Raw genomic sequence first — 20,480 nt, 5'->3', positions numbered from 1 at the left:
ATTGCTGAGTGAAGCAGGCAAGTTGTAGTTAACCTGTTTGAGCCTCAACTTCTCAGTCTATCAAATGGGCTGCCTGTCCAGCACATCAGTGTTATTATTGTTGCTATCATTATATCCTACAGCATCAGAACTTTTCACCCCCTTTTTTTCCTTTTAATTATGCTGCTGCTGCCAAGTCACTTCAGTCGTGTTCGACTCTGTGCAACCCCATAGATAGCGGCCCACCAGGCTCCTCCATCCATGGGACTTTCCAGGCAAGAGTACTGGAGTGGGTTGCCATTGCCTTCTCCTTTAATTATGACAGTATGATAACACATTTACAGGAAACAGAAAATACAGAACAAAATTACATATAGTTCTACTATATATTAGAATTATTTTTAAGTGTATAAATTAAGATGTTTAGTTGCAGTTTCAATATCAAACTCTCAAAAATTAATAGAATGAATGGACAGAAAAGTAGAAGGATATGCTGCTGCTGCTGCTGCTGCTAAGTCGCTTCAGTCGTGTCTGACTTCAGCGACCCCATGGACAGCAGCCCACCAGGCTCCTCCGTCCCTGGGATCCTCCAGGCAAGAACACTGGAGTGGGTTGCCATTTCCTTCTCCAATGCATGAAAGTGAAAAGTGAAAGTGAAGCCGATCAGTCGTGTTCGACTCCTAGTGACCCCATGGACTGCAGCCCACCAGGCTCCTCTGTCCATGGGATTTGCCAGGCAAGAGTACTGGAGTGGGGTGCCATTGCCTTCTCCAAGAAGGATATAGTAGACATGAAAAGCACTGTGAACCAATTCAACACAATTAAAACAGCAGGATACAGATTCAAGTTTCCATAGACTATAAACCAAGAGACATTGGAATATATCCAGGAATGTAAAGTGAAAGTAAAAGTGAAGTCGCTCAGTTGTGTCTGACTCTTTGTGACCCTATGGACTGTAGCTTACCAGGCTTCTCTGTCCATGGAATTTTCCAGGCAAGAGTATCAGAGTGGGTTGCCTTTTCCTTCTCCAGGGGATCTTCCCAACCCAGGGATCGAACCCAGGTCTCCCGCATTGCAGGCAGATGCTTTACCACAAGTCACAAATACTTCATGGCCTAAAGGTACTGAAATCGTACTGAGTCAGTTCTCTTTATCACTGTGGAATTATGTTAGAAATCAATAGCAAAAAGTATTTGAAAACAACCCACGTATTTTTAAGTGCAATGTGACATTTACCAAGAGAGAGCATCAGAACATCTAATTCTAGTCTTTTGCAGCTTTGAACTAGATCTTCTGACCTGAGTCCTGGGAAACAAACATGTTCAAATCCCAGTCTAGAGAGAATGAGGAGGAAGGAGGCATGGCAAGCTCCTTCTTCAGGATGATCTGTCGTGGGGAGAGATTGCCCTGGTGGTGCCCCTACAGATATGGCTAATACTTGCAGATGCTTGCTCTATTCCATTTTACACCTGTCACTCATTTAAGCCTTCTAAAACCATGTGAGGCAAGTGCTACTATGATCGTTATTCTACTGAGAAGAAATTGGAGCACTGAGGGGGTAAGTAACTTCCCCAAGGTCACACAGCAGATAAATGGCAGAGCTGGGATTTGAATCCAGGTCTTCCTGGTGGCTCAGATGGCAAAGAATCTGCCTGCGATGTAGGAGACCGGGGTTCAATCCCTGGGTCAGGAAGATCCCCTGGAGAAGGGAATGGCAATCCACTCCAGTATTCTTGCCTGGAGAATTCCATGGACAGAGAAGCCTGACGGGCTACAAACCTGGGGTGGTAAAGAGTCCGACACGACTGAGTGACTCACACTTTCACTTTCACATCTGTACTCTCAACTCAGTTTGTTGTTCTGCCAGCCTTCTTCAACTTCACATCCCTGACTTGTGTGACCCCTGTTTTTGGCCTCCACACAAGGACAAGGGTTGTGGCCTTGCTCTGGGGTCAGAAGGATGAGGCTGCCAAGAAACTGGGCTATCCTTTGCAGTCTGGGTTGGCGCTCACAGGGGAGAGAAGGTAGTGACAGCTACTGAGGGATGAGGACAGGTTGCACGAGAGGGGCAGAGGTGGGCTGGGATCGTGGTCTGAAGCCACAGGAGGGCAGACCAGAGAGAAGCCTGGCTGAGTCCCCGGCCTCCCAGCAGTTCCCGAATCCCCGTGCCCTTGAACCTGTGGACCCGAATGGTGTTTCCTCTTCGTGCCTGGGGCCAGGCATGCGAGCCTGCTGGGAACCATCTCTCTGGGAAATCCAGCAGGGCCGCTCTCTAGGTCCAGATTTCCCACCACCCACAGCAGGTTCTGGAACTCTCTTGCTTTTTCGATGATCCAACAGATGTTGGCAATTTGATCTCTGGTTCCTCTGCCTTTTCTAAATCCAGCTTGAACATCTGGAAGTTCATGGTTCACGTGCTGTTGAAGCCTGGCTTGGAGAGTTTTGAGCATTACTTTACTAGCGTGTGAGATGAGTGCAATTGTGCGATAGTTTCTAGTTTTTCCAGTAGTCATGTATGGATGTGAGAGTTGGACTATAAAGAAAGCTGAGAACAAAAGAATTAATGCTTTTGAACTGTGGTGTTGGAGAAGACTCTTGAGAGTCCCTTGGACTGCAAGGAGATCCAACCAGACCATCCTAAAGGAAATCAGTCCTGAGTATTCATTGGAAGGACTGATGCTGAAGCTGAAACTCCAATACTTTGGCCACCTGAGGTGAAGAGCTGACTCACTGGAAAAGCCCCTGATGCTGGGAAAGACTGAAGGCAGGAGGATAAGGGGACAACAGAGGATGAGATGGTTGGATGGCATCACCGACTCCATGGACATGAATTTGAGTAAACTCCGGGAGCTGGTGATGAACAGGGAAGCCTGTTGTGCTGCAGTCCATGGGGTCGCAAAGAGTCGGACACGACTGAGCGACTGAACTGAACTGAACTGAACTGAACAGCAGGTTCTGAGGGGAAGCCTCCCCTACCAACCCTTCTCGGTGCTGGGCTCAGAAATGTGGGTGTTAGGTCACTTCAGTCATGTCCAACTCTTTGTGACACCATGGACTATAGCAGCCAGGTTCCTCTGTCCATGGGGTTCTCCAGGCAACAATACTGGAATGGGTTGCCATTTCCTTCTCCAAAGTTCTAATCTGGGGTTGGGTGCTCACCTCTGCCCACATTTCTCAGAGGTTCAATCAAGGCCCTGAGAAGCTGAGATGCTTCCTGGCCCAGAAGTGCAAGACAGGGCAGCCCCTCTGGGTGGGCCCTGGGGATGTATGAGGGGCAGAGGAAAGACCAACCGGCTCCTCCCCCAGAGGCCAGGACACGCTCAGCTACTCAGCATCCTCTCCGGGGTCTCAGGCTGGGGCAGCCAGCGTTGCTGCCTCCCACACAGGGCCTTCCCCGCCTTCGAGGGTCTGGGGGCTGAGGAACAATGAATAGGGTTGGCTCCCCTCCTCCCTGGCTCGTCCCCAGTCTCTCCTGTCTCCTCCTCCTCCACAGACAAACCCTTAGAGGTCAGTGTTTCCCTGCTCTGTCCTCAGTGCCTCCTCTATGCCACCCCGGCCCTGGTGAGCTGATTCACTCCGGAGGGCCTCAGAGACCCTATTGTCAAGGACTCCCAAGGCCACATCTACAGACCAACCGGACTTCACTCTGTGAATGCAGCTGCCCCAGGCATCTACCCGCTGGAAACCCCATGTCCAGCATTGAATCCTTGCTCCCCGAAAACCTGCTCTTCCTCAAGTGCCCAGCCAGTCAGTCAGAAACCAGGGCCTGACTCCCTACTCCGCATGTCCAGTGGCCAAAAGTCCTGTCAACCATCTCCCCATTCCCCCCACCTCACCCCCGTTCTATCACACCCCTGGGATCTCTGTTCCCTGTGCCACACTTTAGTCACATCTTGGTCTCTCCCCTTCCGTCCATCCCTGCACAGCATCCCCTCTTCAGCTTCATCCCTGGCATGGGCACCCTCAACCCAGCCATCCTTGACCTCTGGCCTTTTCTCATTAGGCACATTAGTCACACATTAGTCAGCCCTCACATTAGTCAGTGCTCACCTTTCTCCCCTGGCTCTTTCCTCAAAGGCTAACACTGCATGTGGTGGATACATCTTGGCAGCTGCCTGGTTCCCAACTTCCCCCTGCTTGGCTGGGGCTGAACTGGAGCAAATGGGTGGGCTTCTCAAATCACAAGAGGACTACAGGAGCCTGCCCCCACTGGCCGGAGCTAATCAGACCAGTAGTAGATACTTGACCCAAGCTGGACCAATCAGATTCTATCAACTGGGTACTTGAAACCCAGAATCAAGAGTTTGGGAGTCCCAGGCATGGAACCTCATAAGTGCCCATAAATGACAGAGCACTAGAGGTCCCATGCTCGACCTCAGGCAGCTGGGACCACCTGCTTCCTGCCCTTCTGAATTAGCTATCCCCCTTTAATTCACCCCCCAAACTCCTTTCCATTGCTTGCAACCAAAAAGCTTAACTCAAGCCTCTGCTATCTTGAAACTGTCTCCCTTTCCCCAGACTCACCACTAGCAATCATGACCCTGTCTTTCTCCTCTCCATCAAGGTTCCACAGTCAACTCCACTCCATCATCTCTCATCCACTCACCCCTAGGCCCATGATAATTCAACGAAGTCAATAAATATTTATTGAGCATCTGCTATGTACGAGACTCTGAGTACACAGAACGAAGTGCAGACTGTGGCCTCAGAGAATACACAGTCTGGCCCAGTAAGGGTACGTGCAAACTGTAACAAAGATGAAAACCAAACATGGTAAGAGACCACTAGAGAAACTCACAGGTCTTATAGGAGGCAGCAGCTCTCAGGTGTCCAAAGGAGGGGATGTCTGAGCACTGTAATAGCATTCAGTGACAAGGGACATTTTTATGCACAAGCCTCAGTTCAGGAAAATAAAAAATGAGAGACTTTAGTTTTAATTAAAATGAAAACAGACGTATTAATATCTGTGAAAAACATAATAGAACTATTTAGATTTCCACTTTATTGACAGGAAAAAAATCTCAGTAAGAAATTTGGCACATTGCATTTCCCCTGCTAAAATGTTATCATCAGGTCACATCTGAAATGCTGGCAGGTAGGCAGACCACCTGGAGTCTCCTGGCTGGTGATTTTCATCACTGTCAGACAGGACTTGGGAGAAGAGAAAGGCATCGAGGCAAAAGAGGAGTGTGAGCAAAGGTCCAGGGAGAAACAGCACGGTAGGAGAGGGAGGAATAACAAAGAATTAGCTAAGCAGGAAGTAAAGAAGGGACAGTCAAGAAGGGAAACCAAAGGCCAACAGAGGCATGATTTCAAAGTCAGGCCCTTGATAAACTTTATTCTGAGAACAGGAGGGAGTCATTGAGAGTCATTGAGTAAAAGAGGGTCATAATCACTTTGGTGACTAGAGTCGAGTAAGGGAGGATTGCTCCACCCCTGGTCAGCCCTTAAGCCCTAACTACCAAGTCCCTGAGGCTTGTGGTTCCCATGAAATATCTGCTCTCCTTAAGCTGTCAAGCATAGGGATGGGGGGTGGGGCAGTCCAAAGATGAAGACTCAAAGGGAGAAGTGGTCCCTGCTTGCCCCTGTCTCCAGCCCACCAAACCCAGGCTGAATGTAATTGTCCTCAATGAAGCCATCATCGTCCTCATCTTCAACCACCTCGGGGCGACCTCCCTTCCCTGTTTCAGGCAGTGGGTGGTGCTGGTAGCTGGCACGGTGTTTTCGGCAGAGATGGCATTTGGCAGCAACCGCGATGAGGATAGAGAGGACCACAGCCCCCAGGACGACCCCTACCAGCACAAGCCATGTCTGGATCCCGCTGCCTGGTCCAGAGGATACGGTAGATGTTGTGGGGACCTCGGAGGACCCCACGATGGCTGCAGAGAAAGGGACAGTGTTATGGATGGGGCCCAGGATCGGCTCCCAGGGGAAACTGAGAGACATGAGTGCAAGGTCCTCCCCACAATCCAAGGGGAACCCAACCCCCTCCTCAGTCTCCCTCCCACTGTCACTCACTTTGGTTCGCCTCACTCATGGAGGGGCCAGAAGACACTGGTAGCCTCAGCCTCTGCCAGAAGAGCCCTGGTTCTAAGGAGACCCCCGGATGCCAGGCAGCCCTGGGACAGAGTCCTGGAATATACACACGCAGATGGGGGTCAGGGACAGCCACAGACACTCGTTCCGGGCCACACTCACAGCCACAGGAGGGCACTGCGCGAACTCTGGAGACTGGACAACTGGCCATAACTAGCTATCCACAGGAGCAAAACAAGCTGAGCCATGGACATGGGCTGTTTATAAGGGAACACCAGGAAGTAGCTGGAAACATAACTCAGTGATGTAATTTACTGAGCACAACTTATGATTCACCCATAATGTGAGCATAAGCATTATCCCCACTCTTCAGGTGAGGACATTACAGCCCAGAAAGGTGAACTAACTCAGCCAAAGACCCAGGACTTGAACCCAGGTCTCAGATGCCAGGGCCCAGAGCCCAGGCTGCTCCCCTGCTCCGTAAGCTGAGGGTGGGAAGTGGGGCAGAAGCAGTCTCACCTTCCAGAGGATGGACAACAGCAATTCCTTGAAGCTAATGGGCAAAGCAGAGACCACGATGGAGGATGGTGCTGGTCCCCATCCAGGATCGGAGGCCCCAGATACTGCCAGAACAGCCCTGGCCCTCAGCTCTGGAGTCAGGAGCACTGTGTCCCTACCCTGTGTCCTCTACCCTCAGCCCTTCAGGCACATTCCTTGTTCATTCACCTCTGCCTCAGGGGGCGGGGAGCTGTTTTGGGGGAGTAGCCGAATGTAAATCAACTGGATCAGGAAATTACCTGGCTGAGACCCTAGGGCTGGGAAGGGTCTAGAGGAGTAAGAGCATCTGAAGTAAGGGACTATCTGGAGCAAGATCAGCTAGGCTCAGGATACCTGTAGAGAGAGCATCTGGGCCAAAGGAATGTCTGGGGTCAGGGGGCAGCTAGGGGAGGAGCTAAGGGAAGAGCATCTGGGTTAGAGAAGTACCTGGAGGAACAGGAGCTGGGGCTGGAGGTATCTGAATCAGAAGAGGCCCTGGGAGGAGTGTCCAGGCAGAAAAGCACCTAGGAGAGAAGCACCTGGTTTAGGGAGCACTCGGCCATCGTCTTTAGTATCCATACCTTAACGACGCCTTCCCTCCTCAACACCACCGCACTGCCACCAGGCCCCATGAGTTCTTCCTCTCAGTAGCCCTAGAATGCTGACATCCCTCCTCTGCCCCAGTTCGAGCCACCTTCATCTGGTTCCTCAACTCGCAATAACCTCCTGAGATCTCTCCTTACCTCTCATCCATGTCAGTGATGGGCCTATGGACCAAATCTGACCCCATTACCCTCCAGCTTAAAAGTCCTGCACAAGCTCCCTAGGCCCCTACAGCTTTGTGCAGATGCTTCAAGGCTTTGCAATTCAGCACACGGCCCTCAATTCCCTCCCCATGCTACACACACACACACACACACACACACACACACACACACGTCCTGCCTTGCACTCTTGTTTCTCAGGCACTCCCTCCTCAGTTTTTCGAGTCCCTCATCCCTCAAGGCCAAATCTGACCATACCTGCCTGTGAGGCTGTCCCAAGACCCCCCTCATCATCCCCTTCACTGCCCTGCCCACTCGGCCACCAGTCAGAATTCGCCAGTTACTAAATGTGCAGCTCCCTAGGCAGGGACTAGGCTGACAAATGTGCACCCTGCTGTAGGCAGAGAGAGAGCTTGGCAGTCAGCGGTTCAGTGCATGTTTGTGAGATGAGTGATATAGGGGGTGGAGTGGGGGAGTCATTAGAAAGGAGAAGTAAATCCTTCACTCATCCATTCAGCAGCAAAAGTCCACTGCGTGCCTATCTGGGCCCCATACTAAGTCTTGGGTTCTCAAAAAAACATGTTTTGTTCAGTTGAAATGAGTTGTTCAAGAGGGAAGGAACATATGCACAAATATGGCTAATTCATGTTGATTATGGCAGAAACCAGCACAAAATTGTAAAGGAATTTGCCTGCAATTAAAAAAAAAAAAACTGAAATGAGTTCAATTCAACCTGATGTTTCTAAGATTTTACTCCTATTCCTTTCCTTCCTGCCCTATCCCCAGGGACACACACACACACACACACACACACACACACACACACACACACACACACACACACCCTCAGGCTATCACCCCACCCCTTCTGGTTAAATTTCTTCCAACGACAAACACACACTCCACCCCAATTTGTAGCTCCTTTCCTGCTCCCAGGAACCTTCAGGGATCTGTGACTTCCCCGCCCAGGCCCCCCAATGCCTTCCCATTTGCACCCCACCTGTAGGAACTGTGCCCAGTCCGCAGAGGAGCTTCCGGTTACAGACAGCAGGACCGGGCCAGGTGGGCGGGCCCGAGCTGTCCCAAGACTCACCTGGAGACGCTGAGGGCAGGCGGGGCCGGAGGCGCGGGTGAGAGGAGGGCAGCGCCGCCAACAGGGACGACTAATTCTACATCTTCCCAAGCTTTTGCAGAGAACCTTCAGGCACAGGTCTCACCCCCACCCCCAGTGCTGAGCGGGTGGGGGGTTGGTGCAGCTGGGATCCAGAGAGGGGACAGTCTTCAGCGGGCGGCTGCTCAAGCTGGCGGCCTGATAAACAAGTGAATTTCCGGTGACAGGTACAAAGTCCAGAGTTGAAGAGGGTGCTCTGCAGGCCTGTGAAGGCGGTGAGCCAGAACCAAAGGGGAGAGGGGTGGGCATTCTCCAGGCAAATCCAGAGGGACCAAGCACAATCAAAACTGCCTGCAAAAGTGGATGTAAGCGTGTGTGTGTGTGTGTGTGTGTGTGCGGATGTGGAAGTCGATGGACAGTGTGAGTTTAGAGGCCTTTTGGGAATGTGATGTGGCCTGGGGGTTTATTCTGTGTTTGTGTGTTTACCTGAACAGAGAGTACAAGCCTCTATCTGGATCTCAAGGGTTCTGTGACCCCCACAAAGCTAGGCTCCCCAGGCTTAGTGTACCTCCTTGTCCTTTCAGACCCTCAGGGAGTCACCTTCCCCGAGTCCCCAGTCTACCCTAGCAAGCCCCGCCCCTACCTTGACAGGCCCCGCCTCCACCCGGAAAGCCCCGCCTCCTCTATGCCCAGAGCTCCGCCTATCAGAGCATTTCCGTCATTATTTTGTAATCATTTCTTCCTCAGCTCTCTCCCCAGCTAGACTAGTTGGGGAGCTCTCCCAGGGTGGAAACAAGTTTGACAGTCTCTAGGTTCCCAGCACCTGACACAGGGCAGGCTCTCAGGAAATAACTAAGGGAGGAAGGGTTCCATGAACTAAGTCATGCAGGCATAGCAGTTCACAGGGACCCACAGGGCAGAGAGGGAGCAACGGCTGCGGTCTGGGCTTGTGAATGGGGCACGATTAGAAACGCGGGTGGAAAGCGGATGACCAGTTCATGCAGGACGTTGAAGATCTTGGCACGGAGTCTGAACTCCTGCTGCCAGTGGCCCATTCCTCAGTCTCCCACCCACACCTCATGTTCTCTGCTGCAGTCATGCCAAACGATTTTCCATTCCTAGAATTCACCATGTGCTCATCTCCCCGGCTTTGCATGTGCTGTTCCTGGGACCCCTGCTTTCCTCCAACCTTAATCCTCTCCCCCAACATATCCACCTCCCACCTGGCTGACTGTTCCTCCCAGGCCTCCCATCATGTAGGTCCTAGGTGAGGTCCTCTTGATCTAAATGTACCCTAGCCTAGGTCCCTCCTCCCCACTCTGTGCCCCTAGAAGACCCTGGCCCTTCTCCCTCATGGCCCTGACCACACAGTATTGTGATTTTCTCTTTACTTGGCAGAGTCCCCTATGAGTCTATAAACTCTGAGGATAGGGTCTGTGTCTGTCTTGTTCCCCTTCAAATCCCTAACATCTAGAATGACAACAATCCGCACCCCTGAAATAAACAAATGAGAGGAAAGTGAATATTATCCTGGATGAGGCAGTGAAGATCCAAGGAAGGTTTAGAAGTTTTGGTTGATTTTGAAGCAGGGAAATTTCACAGGATTCAAAAGATATTCATTGAACACCTACCATATGCTGGACACTGTGCCAGCACATGGTACATATGGTTTTGATGTTGTTGTTTTCATTGAGGTATTCACATAGCGTAACTTAGTTCACATAACATCTACAACAAATATCACTCTATTCATCCATTTCAGCACACAATTCAGTGGCTTTTAGTACATTCAGAATGTTGGGCAACCATCATGCAGTGTAGTTCTAAAACCTTTTCATCACACCAAGAGAATTCCCCCTGCTTGTTAAATAATCACACTTCGTTTCCTGATCCCTAGCGTCCAGCAACCTCTAATCTTCTCTTGTCTCTATGGATCTGCCTATCCTGGATATGTCCTACAAGTGTAATCATATTTGTGTCAGCTTTTTAATGAACTGCTTTATTTAATCCTCCTAACTGTACTATGAAATTTATGTTAATTACCCTCTTAACAGATGAATAAAATGAGGCCTTAAGAAGGTAATTTCCATGAAGTCCCACAGAAGAAAACAAGTAAAAGTCTGCCCATCCATCAGTCAGCCATTTATTCAATGAATATTTCCTAAATGCCCACCACAGAGCCACAGCCAGCCCATAGGCAAGCACTGTAAAATAGCAGAAGGCAACCTGCTAAATGCCCCCACAGCACGGAGAGCAGAGAGCTGGCTGGATATTAGCACCTACCAGCCTCTCAGCCAGAAGCTTTGGTGCAGGGAACAACCTTTCCAACCTTCCGTGGCAGCCCTGGCAGCCGTATGGTCAGCTCTGTGCTAGCTACTGCGGAGAGTTCCTGCTGCCATACAGCTTTCATTCTGGTGGTGAAGATAGACAATACACAAGTAAAGACATGAATGTGATCATTTCAGATAATGGTTAGTGCTATGAAGAAAGTAAAATAGCTTCGAGTCATGGAGCTGTGGAAGGGGCTCCTATTTTATATGAGATGGTCGGAAAAGGGAGGTTGACTGAAGGGGAGGTATTTGAGCTGAGATCTGTATAAGAGAGAGACAGCAGTCATGCCTATATCTGGGGGAAGAACATTCCAGAAAAAGGGAACAGCCAGGACAAAGCAAAAGCAGGACTGGCTTGTTCAAGAAACAGATGGAGGCGGGCTAATGGAGTCCATTAAGTCAGGGGAGATGGGAGAAGACCTGGCGATGCCGTGCCAGGTCCTTCCTGTGAGATGGGGAGCCATTGGTGATCAGAGTTGGGCACCCAGGGACTGACCTTCTTCAGCTTCTATGTGAGGAATGGATGAGAGGAGGCCAAGGAAGAGGTAGGTAGGCCAGTTAGAGAGCCATGGCTATCACCCAGGAGAAGGGATGTGGCATTAGGGTAGTTAGGTAGAAATGGAGAAAAGTGCTCCATTCTGGATGTAATTTGAGGGTGAAGCCAACACAATTTGCTGATTGGATATGGGAGTTGAGAAAAAGAAAGGGAGCAAGGATAGCTCCAAACCGTTGACCTGAGCAACTAGAAGGATGTAGCTGTGGGGAGACTCTGGAGGGGACAGATTTGGGAGGGCAATCTGGACCTCAGTTTTCAACATGTGACTTGTGAGATACCCATGATTCATCCAAGTAACATACTAAGTAGGCAGTAGATAAACTAGCCTAAAGGCAGCAGAAGGTAGAGGCTAGATATATAAACTGGGGAACCAGCAAAAGACAGACTTTTTTTAAAAAGCTGGTCATCTAGATGAGACCCCATAGAGAAATGCAGAGAGAAAAGAGGGCTGAGGGCTGAGCCCTGGAGCCCTCAGGGAGCAGAGGTGAAGGAGCAGAGGAGAAGCAGGCAAAGGGACTGGGGAGTGACCAGCATGATGGGAGAGAGGTGTCCTGGAGGTCAGAGAAGAAAGTGTTTCAAAGGCAAGAGCTTGACCAGCTACATCAAATGCTGAGGATAGGTCCGCTAAGATGAATGTGAACTGAAAATTGACATTGAACTTGGCCATGTGGAGGCACTGGTGACCTTGACAAGCACAGTTTCACTGCTAAATCAGAGACAAATGCCCAACTGGATCCATGCCTGGGCATGGGAGCAGAGGAGGTAGGGACAACTCCTTCAAGGAATTTTCTATAAAAGGAGCAGAGAAATGGGGCAGACATGGGAGCAGGTGTGGAAGGATTTTTTCAAGACTTTTTTCATGGCTAGGAGCTTTTAGACCATGTGCATATACTGGTCAGAATAATCCAGGAGAGGGAGGAAAGTGATGATGCAGAAGGAAGAGAGAAGAGACAGTGGAGGGGGGGCATCCTTCTAGAATCAAGGGGTGTGGGAGTTGAGTGGCAGGTGAAGGGCTGGCCTTGGGCAGGAGCAAAGGAAGGCAGAGTGTCAGGTGAGTGATGGGAGTCAGGGGGTTTTCTTCCCATGGCTTCTGCTTTTCCAGAGAAATAAGAAGCAGTGTCCTCAGCTGAGAGTGGGGAAGGGGTGCTGAGGTTTGAGGAGAGAAGACGTGAGTTTATCATCCTGGGGCTTTGGAGAGAGAACTGCATGTGGCAGGCTTGCCAGGCAGCATCAGGACCCCCTTGAAGTGAGCAGCATGAGTTTATAGTGAGGTCAGTCAGGATGGCCGAGTGTTTTGTTTTCTAGCCCCTCCAAGTGCAGGTGGAAAGAAGATGGAGCCTGCAACTTAATCAGGGTTGGGAGACACACCAGGCAAGTCTGATAAAGGGGACTGAGCTGTAGACAAGGCCTGAGATGGGGCCAGGTAAAAAGGGAAGTGTGGACAGAGTTGAGGAGGTGGGAGGGACTCAAAAAGTGGCAGAATTGATGGATTTTAGCAGTGATTACTGGCTAGAGTAGTAAGGTGAAAAAATACAAGTAGTGGGCAGATGACAGCATATAGAAGTGGAGGTTACCCAGGGGGTGCCGTTCTTGATACAGGGAAGTCCTAGGACATGAACCATGGAGTGGTCCTGAGGTAGGATCTACAGACTGATAGTGGTTTTACTATTGCCTGCGGCATATTAACTCCTGAAACAGAGGTCAAATGATTATGTACTATAGTTCAATAAGTAAATGGCAGAGGCAGGATTGAACCTAGGTCTTTTGCCTCTAGGTCCAACATATTTCCAGCCAGCTCCATTATGGCGACCTGCAGCTCCAGCATCGTGATTAGTGATGATGAACCAGGTTATGACCTGGATTTATTCTGTATACCTAATCATTATGCAGAGGATTTGGAAAAGGTGTTTATCCCTCATGGACTGATTATGGACAGAACCGAACGGCTCGCTCGAGACGTGATGCATGTGATGGGAGGCCATCACATCGTGGCCCTCTGTGTGCTGAAGGGGGGCTATAAGTTCTTTGCAGACCTACTGGACTACATCAAAGTACTGAACAGAAATAGTGACAGGTCCATTCCTATGACTGTAGATTTCATCCGACTGAAGAGCTACTATAATGACCAGTCAACAGGCGACATAAAAGTGATTGGTGGAGATGATCTCTCAACTCTGACTGGAAAGAATGTCTTGATTGTGGAAGATATCATTGACACTGGCAAAACGATGCAAGCCTTGCTTTCCCTGGTTAAGCGGCATAATCCAAAGATGGTCAAGGTTGCCAGCTTGCTTGTGAAAAGGACCCCTCGAAGTGTTAGCTATAGACCGGACTTTGTTGGATTTGAAATTCCAGACAAGTTTGTTGTGGGATATGCCCTTGACTACAATGAACACTTCAGGGATTTGAATCATGTTTGTGTCATTAGTGAAACTGGAAAAGCAAAATACAAAGCCTAAGATGAGAGTTCCAGTTGAATTTGGAAACAGCTAGTGTCCCATTGATATCACCAGTAAAATCATCAAATGTTCTAGTTCTGTGACCAGCTGCTTAGTAGAGTTTATTATTGCATGTGTCTTCTAAGGATTGTATCTATTTTGTATTTTAGAAATATTAGTTACTGCATTCCTGAACTCTTTATTTGCACTATGAGCCTGTAAACTATCATTTCCCTTTGGGTAAATTGTTGTTTGACTCATGAATAAAAAAATCTCTTAAACTGTACCACTATTGAATGAAAATATTGAAGTTGTATCTGTAAGAAACATTTAAAGAAAAGAATTTATTCGTTTTTGAATTGGTATTTTAACTTTTACACATTCGGGAAAGAACAGAAGTGATAGAACATTGTCCATCGGCACCACTGTGTTTAGAAAAGTAAGAAGCAGTCAGTTTCAGACCAGTGACAGCTCTGAGAGGTATCATTATGTCAGATAAACCACACATCCTGGAATTATTTTAGTAGGTTTCAGTAGTACTAACTGTATTTTCCCACTTGTTCAGATTCTTTCCAGTGAATCTTTGTCAACAGTTCCTTTTATTTGTTTCCCAAATTTTAAACTTTTTATTTTGCATTGGGGTATAGCCGATTAACAACCAATAGTTCCTTTTAAATACAAATCACTAAGTTCCAAAAACCTACCACTTTTTGAATTCTTCAATATAAAAATCCTTAAACTAAAAGCTGTCTCTTTAACAAATAAAAAGGTGATGAGGTTGATGAAAGCCAGAAAATGCACGTGCACACTCAGTTACAAATATGCTCACAGGCCTGACAGGTAAGAGCTGCTCAATAAAAGTTTGTCAAATGACTGAATGGTCAGAATTTGGGGAGCTCACTTGCTCTCTTGGGGTGAAAGCCTGGAATTAACAGAGTGTGCAGGAACCTCTATTCTATTATAAACAGGTACCGCCTTTGACTAGGCAGAGGACATCTTTTTCCTTGTAAGCCTCTGGAGGGTGACTGCCCATTTCCTGCTCCCAGTCACACCCAGCATCCCAGAGGAGGTGGAGGCCCCACCCTGCACCCTTCCGCCCTCATTCAACCCCCATCTTCCCTGGAGGCTGGCCCCTCCTTATTCCTGCTCAGCCAGGGCTGACTTCCTGGACATGCCCTAACATTCAGAGCATCCCTGATGTGGTCCCAGCAGGGATTGAGCTCTCTGACCTGGTCATCAGTGAAGTAAGATCAAAGTGGTGCATCCCAGCAACACTCGGAGAGCACAGCTTCTTGGCTTTCCCCACTTCCTCAAGGCAGACCAGCCTGTCTGGGGCCATGGTGTTCCGCAAAGCCCTGAGCAAGAGCCTACTAAACCTCCTCTATCCCAACCACACCACCATGAAACTCCAGTGTAGTTGCCTCGGATGGTTGCCACAGCCAACATCCAGGTTCACAGGACAGCTTCTTCCCAAGCTACCAGCTCCACCTTGCCAGGCTGGATTTATAATTAGACATCACAGGTGTCCAGAACAATGAAGCAGCAGTCTGGGATCCCCTGTCATCAGCTCTCTCTAGTAACTGGATTGGGAAGAATAAAACTCAGCGGACCTGCCAGAGGATAACCATTCCCTCTCCTGAGGGATGTTACACCCAGGCAAGTGGCAAGAGGTGACAGGACAGCTGGACAGAGTGGCCCCACAGGCTGTGCCTCCCAGCCCCACCTCCGTGGGCTCCTTGCAATAGGAATAGTCATCTTTTCCACATTCTCGCTTTCTCCTGGGGGCTGGAAAGGAGGAGAGTTGGTCCTATCTGAGCTCCTGGGAGTGTTGGGTCATTCCCAAGTGGAAATCCTCTGGTAGTCAACACCACTCATGCCTGGGGAAAGGCAACTCTTCCCACAATGGCATGAAGCCCACTCCTGCCTGCTCTTGCACTCACAGCAGAACAAACGTCCCTTCCTCAGGGTGGGGGCAAGGATTGAGCACCAACATGTCTTCAGGGGAAAAGGATTTAAAAAAGCAGGGGATGTCCCTGTGACATAGTGAATGAATGGGCTGTGTCGTCACTACTCCTTATTCTCAAATAACATTCGAAGTGAGATTGAACAGCCGGGAAGCTATCCCCATGCTTCAGCCAGGCTGTGGATCTCGCAGGAAATTGTGACTGTGGCCGGTGGTGGCAGCTTTCTCCCATGAAATGTGCTTTGTATTCTAAGTAGCCTTGCTGTTGTTTGAGGCCAAGGACAATGAGTCATTTGTGTCCCGAGCCAGTGGTTCTAGGATTTCAGAGTGGAGATGAAGTAAGGACCTGGTGTACCTTAAAGGCAAGATGCTCTGAAAATTCGTGCCTGCCCAGCTCTACCAGTCACGCTTGCCTTTTAAAGGGCCCCTACTCAATTGTGACACAGCACAGAGAAGACAAATTATTTTTCTGGAGTAAAACATCTAATGCTTTCTGAGTACATGCATGTGTGAGTGCCAAGTCATTTCTATTGTGTCCGACTTTGCGACCCTATGGACTATAGCCTGCCAGGCTCCTCTGTCCATGGGATTCTCCAGGCAAGAATACTGGAGTGGGTTGCCATGCCTTCCTCCAGAGGATCTTCCTGACTGAGGATCAAACCTGCATCTCTTGTGTCTCCTGCGGTGCACTCAGGTTCTTTACCACTAGCGCCACCTAAGAGGCCCTTCTGAGTGCTTAAGGGTTGACTTTTTTTTTTCTGTTTTATTTTTATTTTTTTAATATAAATTTATTTATTTTAATTGGAGGTTAGTTACTTTACAATATTATATTGGTTTTGCCATACATCAAGGGTTGACTTTTTAAAATCATTTTTAAGACTTTGGAGATGATGCATGCAGATGGTAGCCACCTCCCTGTAAATGCTGGCAGAGACTTACTTTTACCCTGCTTGCCATCTGGATGGGACCATTTACCAGACCTGATCCAGAGTTAAGCTCTCTGGTTCTAGATCAAATTGTCTGGGATCAGAGCTGAGCTCCACCACATGACACTCTTAGGAAGCCTCAGTTTCTTCATCTGTTAAATGGGGTAATTATAATTAAACCTGATTCAAGAGATAAGGAGCTAATGGGGAGGTGTCAGTGTATTTTCCTGGCACTCGTAAATGTTCAATAACCATTTGTCACTCTAATGGAGGTTTGTTGCTGTTCTATGTAAGACCTCTACTTGCAGTACTAGATAAATTTTGTTCTAACCAAGGTCAGATATGCTTTAAGAGGGTCCTGAGCTTTGCACTATCTGAACCCTGTATGCGGTGTTGATTCCAGCTTCTGTTCTCCCAGGGCTCCTCAGGGCCAAATGGCCTTTGTCAAGCAGTTTGTATAAAAGGAACTTCATTCAAGCCTTGTTGGATTAACTGGGGCTTCCTTTAAATAAGGGCTTGTTTTCAGAAGGTTTCTTCTTTCTAACAAGGAAAAGAACACAATGGATTCCAAGTAATCTACAGACCTCATCACAGCTTGTCACAGACACCTGGAACATCTTTTCAGCCCAGAGTGCAAACAGGCAGCTCCCTCACTTGCTAACTTCAGGAACCTAGCCCCAGCCTGTCCCCCAAAGCATTTGCTGACAAACTTCCGCTCACTAAAGTTATTTCCTGGAAGAATAGCAAAAACTGGTTTTGAATTAACAGTATGGCTTTAGTTGCTGCAGAAGCTAAGTGAAATTACCATTGTTACCAATTATTTACCTAAAAAAAAAAACTTTCAAGAATTACTTTCTTTTTTTTTTCTTTACTGATCAACATGAAGAATGATTTACTGGTAAGTCATTTTCAAGCAAAGACAGGACTTAGGAATTGGGTTAATGTGTTATTTCAAAAAAAGGAAATTTCATAATGTTGGTTGGATACCAGTTTACTTGCTCCTTCAAAGAGCAATTGTGATGAATAGTAGAGAGAGTTAAAGCGTTTATGGAATAGATAGACACCAGCATTTGGGGTTGCACCCAACAAAGAAACATCTGAAATATTTTTCAAAATAGTCTAGAAGCCAAGACACAAGGACACGCTTTAAGAGCACATAGGAATGTGGCGGGGGGAGGGGGGGCGGCAGCGCATATTGGAGCTACCCGTTTCCTTTCAAATCAATGAGGAAAACAAAGCAGCATTCAGCCTTGCATACTGACTTGACACAGCTTATATATAATGGTTTGACTTTAATCCAAGAAGCAAAGATGGAGCGCTCTGTTTATTTTGAAAAATAATTGCATGGACACTCAGGTTATCCCCCCTTGTCTGACAGGTTTCCTTGGGAGAAGTCTGTCTCTGTTACTTAGAAAAGTACCAATTTAGCACCCTTATTTAGATGACCTTGGTATCAATTTTGACAAGGGTTTCCCTGGTAGCTTAGATGGCAAAGAATCAATTTTGAGAGGCAAACTGAAGAGATTCATTTTCTTCCCTCCCTGTTGATCCATCCCTAAATTTCTCAAGCAATTGTGTGTGTGTGTGTGCACATAATTTACATAACAATTTCACCCAGATGGGTCTCAACTCTGCCACCATTTCTGCAAGAAGACAGTGGAACTTGTCTACATAAAACATTAAATCAAATCCATGGGCATTTTCAAAAGAGCCTGTCAAGTGTTTCCACAAATATTTACCTGCAAGCTAAAATCATGGAAGACCATGGAAGGGGTATAACTCAGTTCAGTGTCTGAGCCACTTCTCAAGGAAGACTGATGCAGCTTGGACAGTCTAGTTTCTCTGTTCCTCTTAAATGTGAGGATCACTTGGATAAAGGTGAACCCGGACCCAGTAGGGTGACCACAGACAATGGGATTTTACTTTCATAAAACAAAAGAATAATCAAGAAAACAGTGTTTTGGCTGATTTGCAGCTGAGTACTCCCTCCAAAGCGGTACTTAATACCACAACCATTCATGCTCCTGAGTTCTCTCACCGATGTGTGTATGCTCAGTCATGTCTGACTTTTGGTGACCCCATGGACTGTAGCCCGCCTGGCTCCTCTGTCCATGGAATTCTCCAGTCAAGAGTACTGGGATGGGTTGCCATTTCTTATTCCAAGGGATCTTCCTGACTCAGGGATTGAAACCAAGTCTCTTGCATCTCCTGTATTGGCAGGCGAATTCTTTACCACTGAGCAACCTGGGAAGCCCTCTCTGAAGGGTAGTGGAATGTTTTTTGCCTTTTTTTCTTTTTGACTGTGCTGGGGCTTTGTTGCAGTGCAGGGGCGGACGGAAGGCGGGGGGTGTTGCTCTTGTTTCAGTGTTGCTCAGGCTCAGCATTGCTACTCATGGCCTCACCTCCCAGTGGTACTTGGGATCTTAGTTCCCCAACCAGGGAACAAACCTGCGTCCCCTGCATTGGAAGGCAGATTCTGAGCCACTGGGAAGTCCCTTGCCTTTAAAAAAAATTATTTCTTTATTTTTGGCTGCACTGGGTCTGCCTTGCTTTGTGAGGGCTTTCTCTAGTTGTGGCAAGTGGGGTCCTACGCTTCATTGCAGTGCACAGGCTTCTCACTGCAGTAGCCTCTCTCGTTGCGGAGTACAGGCTCTGTGCAAATGGGCTCCTGTAGTTGCAGCACATGGGCCCTAGAGGGCTGGATCAGTAGTTGTGGCCCACGGCCTTAGTTGCTCCATGGCTTGTGGAATCTTCCTGGACCAGGGATTGAACCTGTGTCCCCTGCATTGGCAGGTGGATTCTTATCCACTGGGCCACCAGGGAAGTCCTCACTTGCCTTTTTTAAACCAAGGACATAAATATGAAGAGCTGAATTACCATTATTTCAAACTTATTTTATTTTATTCTCAAAAAGATAGTATGAGTTCAGAGAACAGAAAAAAGATATACAGTGAAAGTTCTCACTCTCACTGCCCCATTCCTATCTACCTTATTCTTCTCACCCCAAGTAATAACATACTTGCACGAATTCCTGTTGTATCTTTTTACTTTCCTTATACAAATACAAGTGCTATCAATATATATTCTTATTTTCTCCTTTCTTAAGCAAAAGCCAACATACTGTTCTGCATCATCTTTCTTTCACTTATTAATTAGTGTGTCTTAAAGAGCTTTTTCAGAGAAAGCAATGGCACCCCACTCCAGTACTCTTGCCTGGAAAATCCCATGGATGGAGGGGCCTGGTAGGCTGCAGTCCATGGGGTCGCAAACAGTCAGACGTGACTGAGTGACTTCACTTTCACTTTTCACTTTCATGCATTGAAGGAAATGGCAACCCACTCCAGTGTTCTTGCCTGGAGAATCCCAGGGACAGGGGAGCCTGGTCGGCTGCCATCTATGGGGTCGCACAGAGTCAGACACGACTGAAGCAACTTAGCAGCAGCAAAGAGCTTTTTAAAATCAATATATAGACTTAGAGATTTTCTCCAATCATTTTTACGGCTGCACAGTATTCCCTTATGTGGTTACATCAAAATTTATGTAACCAGTCCTGTGTTGATTGACACTTGGGCGATTTCCAATCTTCTACCATAAGATACAGCGCTGCAATGAAACATTTTATGCTGTTCAGGTATATCTACAGGATAAATTCCCAAGAATGTGAGTCAAAGAATAAATGCATTTGTGAATTTGAAAATATTCCCAAATTGCCCTTCATGGGAGTTAGACTAACATGCATTATATGTGAGCATACCTGTTTCCCCACAATTCCATCAAGAATGTGTCTTGTAAAATTTGTGGATTTCTTGCCAAATAATGGGTGAAAATAGTAGTTCAGTA

The 20,480-nt window shown here is 47.8% G+C and overlaps 1 protein-coding gene and 1 pseudogene across 7 annotated transcripts; one reads left to right on the top strand and one right to left on the bottom strand.

The window, feature by feature from the left end:
- Nucleotides 1-4,602: 4,602 nt before the first annotated feature.
- C3H1orf210 (chromosome 3 C1orf210 homolog) lies at nt 4,603-8,490 on the bottom strand. 4 transcript variants are annotated; one of them, XM_027537546.1, is made up of 5 exons: nt 8,317-8,400; nt 7,000-7,076; nt 6,813-6,921; nt 5,998-6,111; nt 4,603-5,858 (listed from the first exon to the last, which is right to left on the bottom strand). In XM_027537546.1, exons 4-5 carry the CDS (start codon nt 6,014-6,016, stop codon nt 5,536-5,538), a joined length of 342 nt encoding a protein of 113 aa, XP_027393347.1. In that variant the 5' UTR covers nt 6,017-6,111; nt 6,813-6,921; nt 7,000-7,076; nt 8,317-8,400; the 3' UTR covers nt 4,603-5,535. The 4 variants fall into 4 exon arrangements, with proteins under 4 accessions (XP_027393347.1, XP_027393346.1, XP_027393345.1 ...); XM_027537545.1 differs by lacking the exons at nt 6,813-6,921; nt 8,317-8,400 and adding an exon at nt 8,410-8,490; XM_027537544.1 differs by lacking the exon at nt 6,813-6,921.
- LOC113890019 lies at nt 8,446-14,037 on the top strand (annotated as a pseudogene). 3 transcript variants are annotated; one of them, XR_003510402.1, is made up of 2 exons: nt 8,446-8,526; nt 13,088-14,037. The product of XR_003510402.1 is annotated as a hypoxanthine-guanine phosphoribosyltransferase pseudogene, transcript variant X1 (transcript). The 3 variants fall into 3 exon arrangements; XR_003510403.1 differs by lacking the exon at nt 8,446-8,526 and adding an exon at nt 8,570-8,654; XR_003510404.1 differs by lacking the exon at nt 8,446-8,526 and adding an exon at nt 8,609-8,702.
- Nucleotides 14,038-20,480: the final 6,443 nt, after the last annotated feature.

Source organism: Bos indicus x Bos taurus, chromosome 3 (assembly GCF_003369695.1).
Source record: "Bos indicus x Bos taurus breed Angus x Brahman F1 hybrid chromosome 3, Bos_hybrid_MaternalHap_v2.0, whole genome shotgun sequence".
Classification (NCBI taxonomy): domain Eukaryota; kingdom Metazoa; phylum Chordata; class Mammalia; order Artiodactyla; family Bovidae; genus Bos; species Bos indicus x Bos taurus.
Note: the sequence above shows the minus strand (reverse complement) of the source record. Positions and strands in the feature narration are given on the sequence as shown.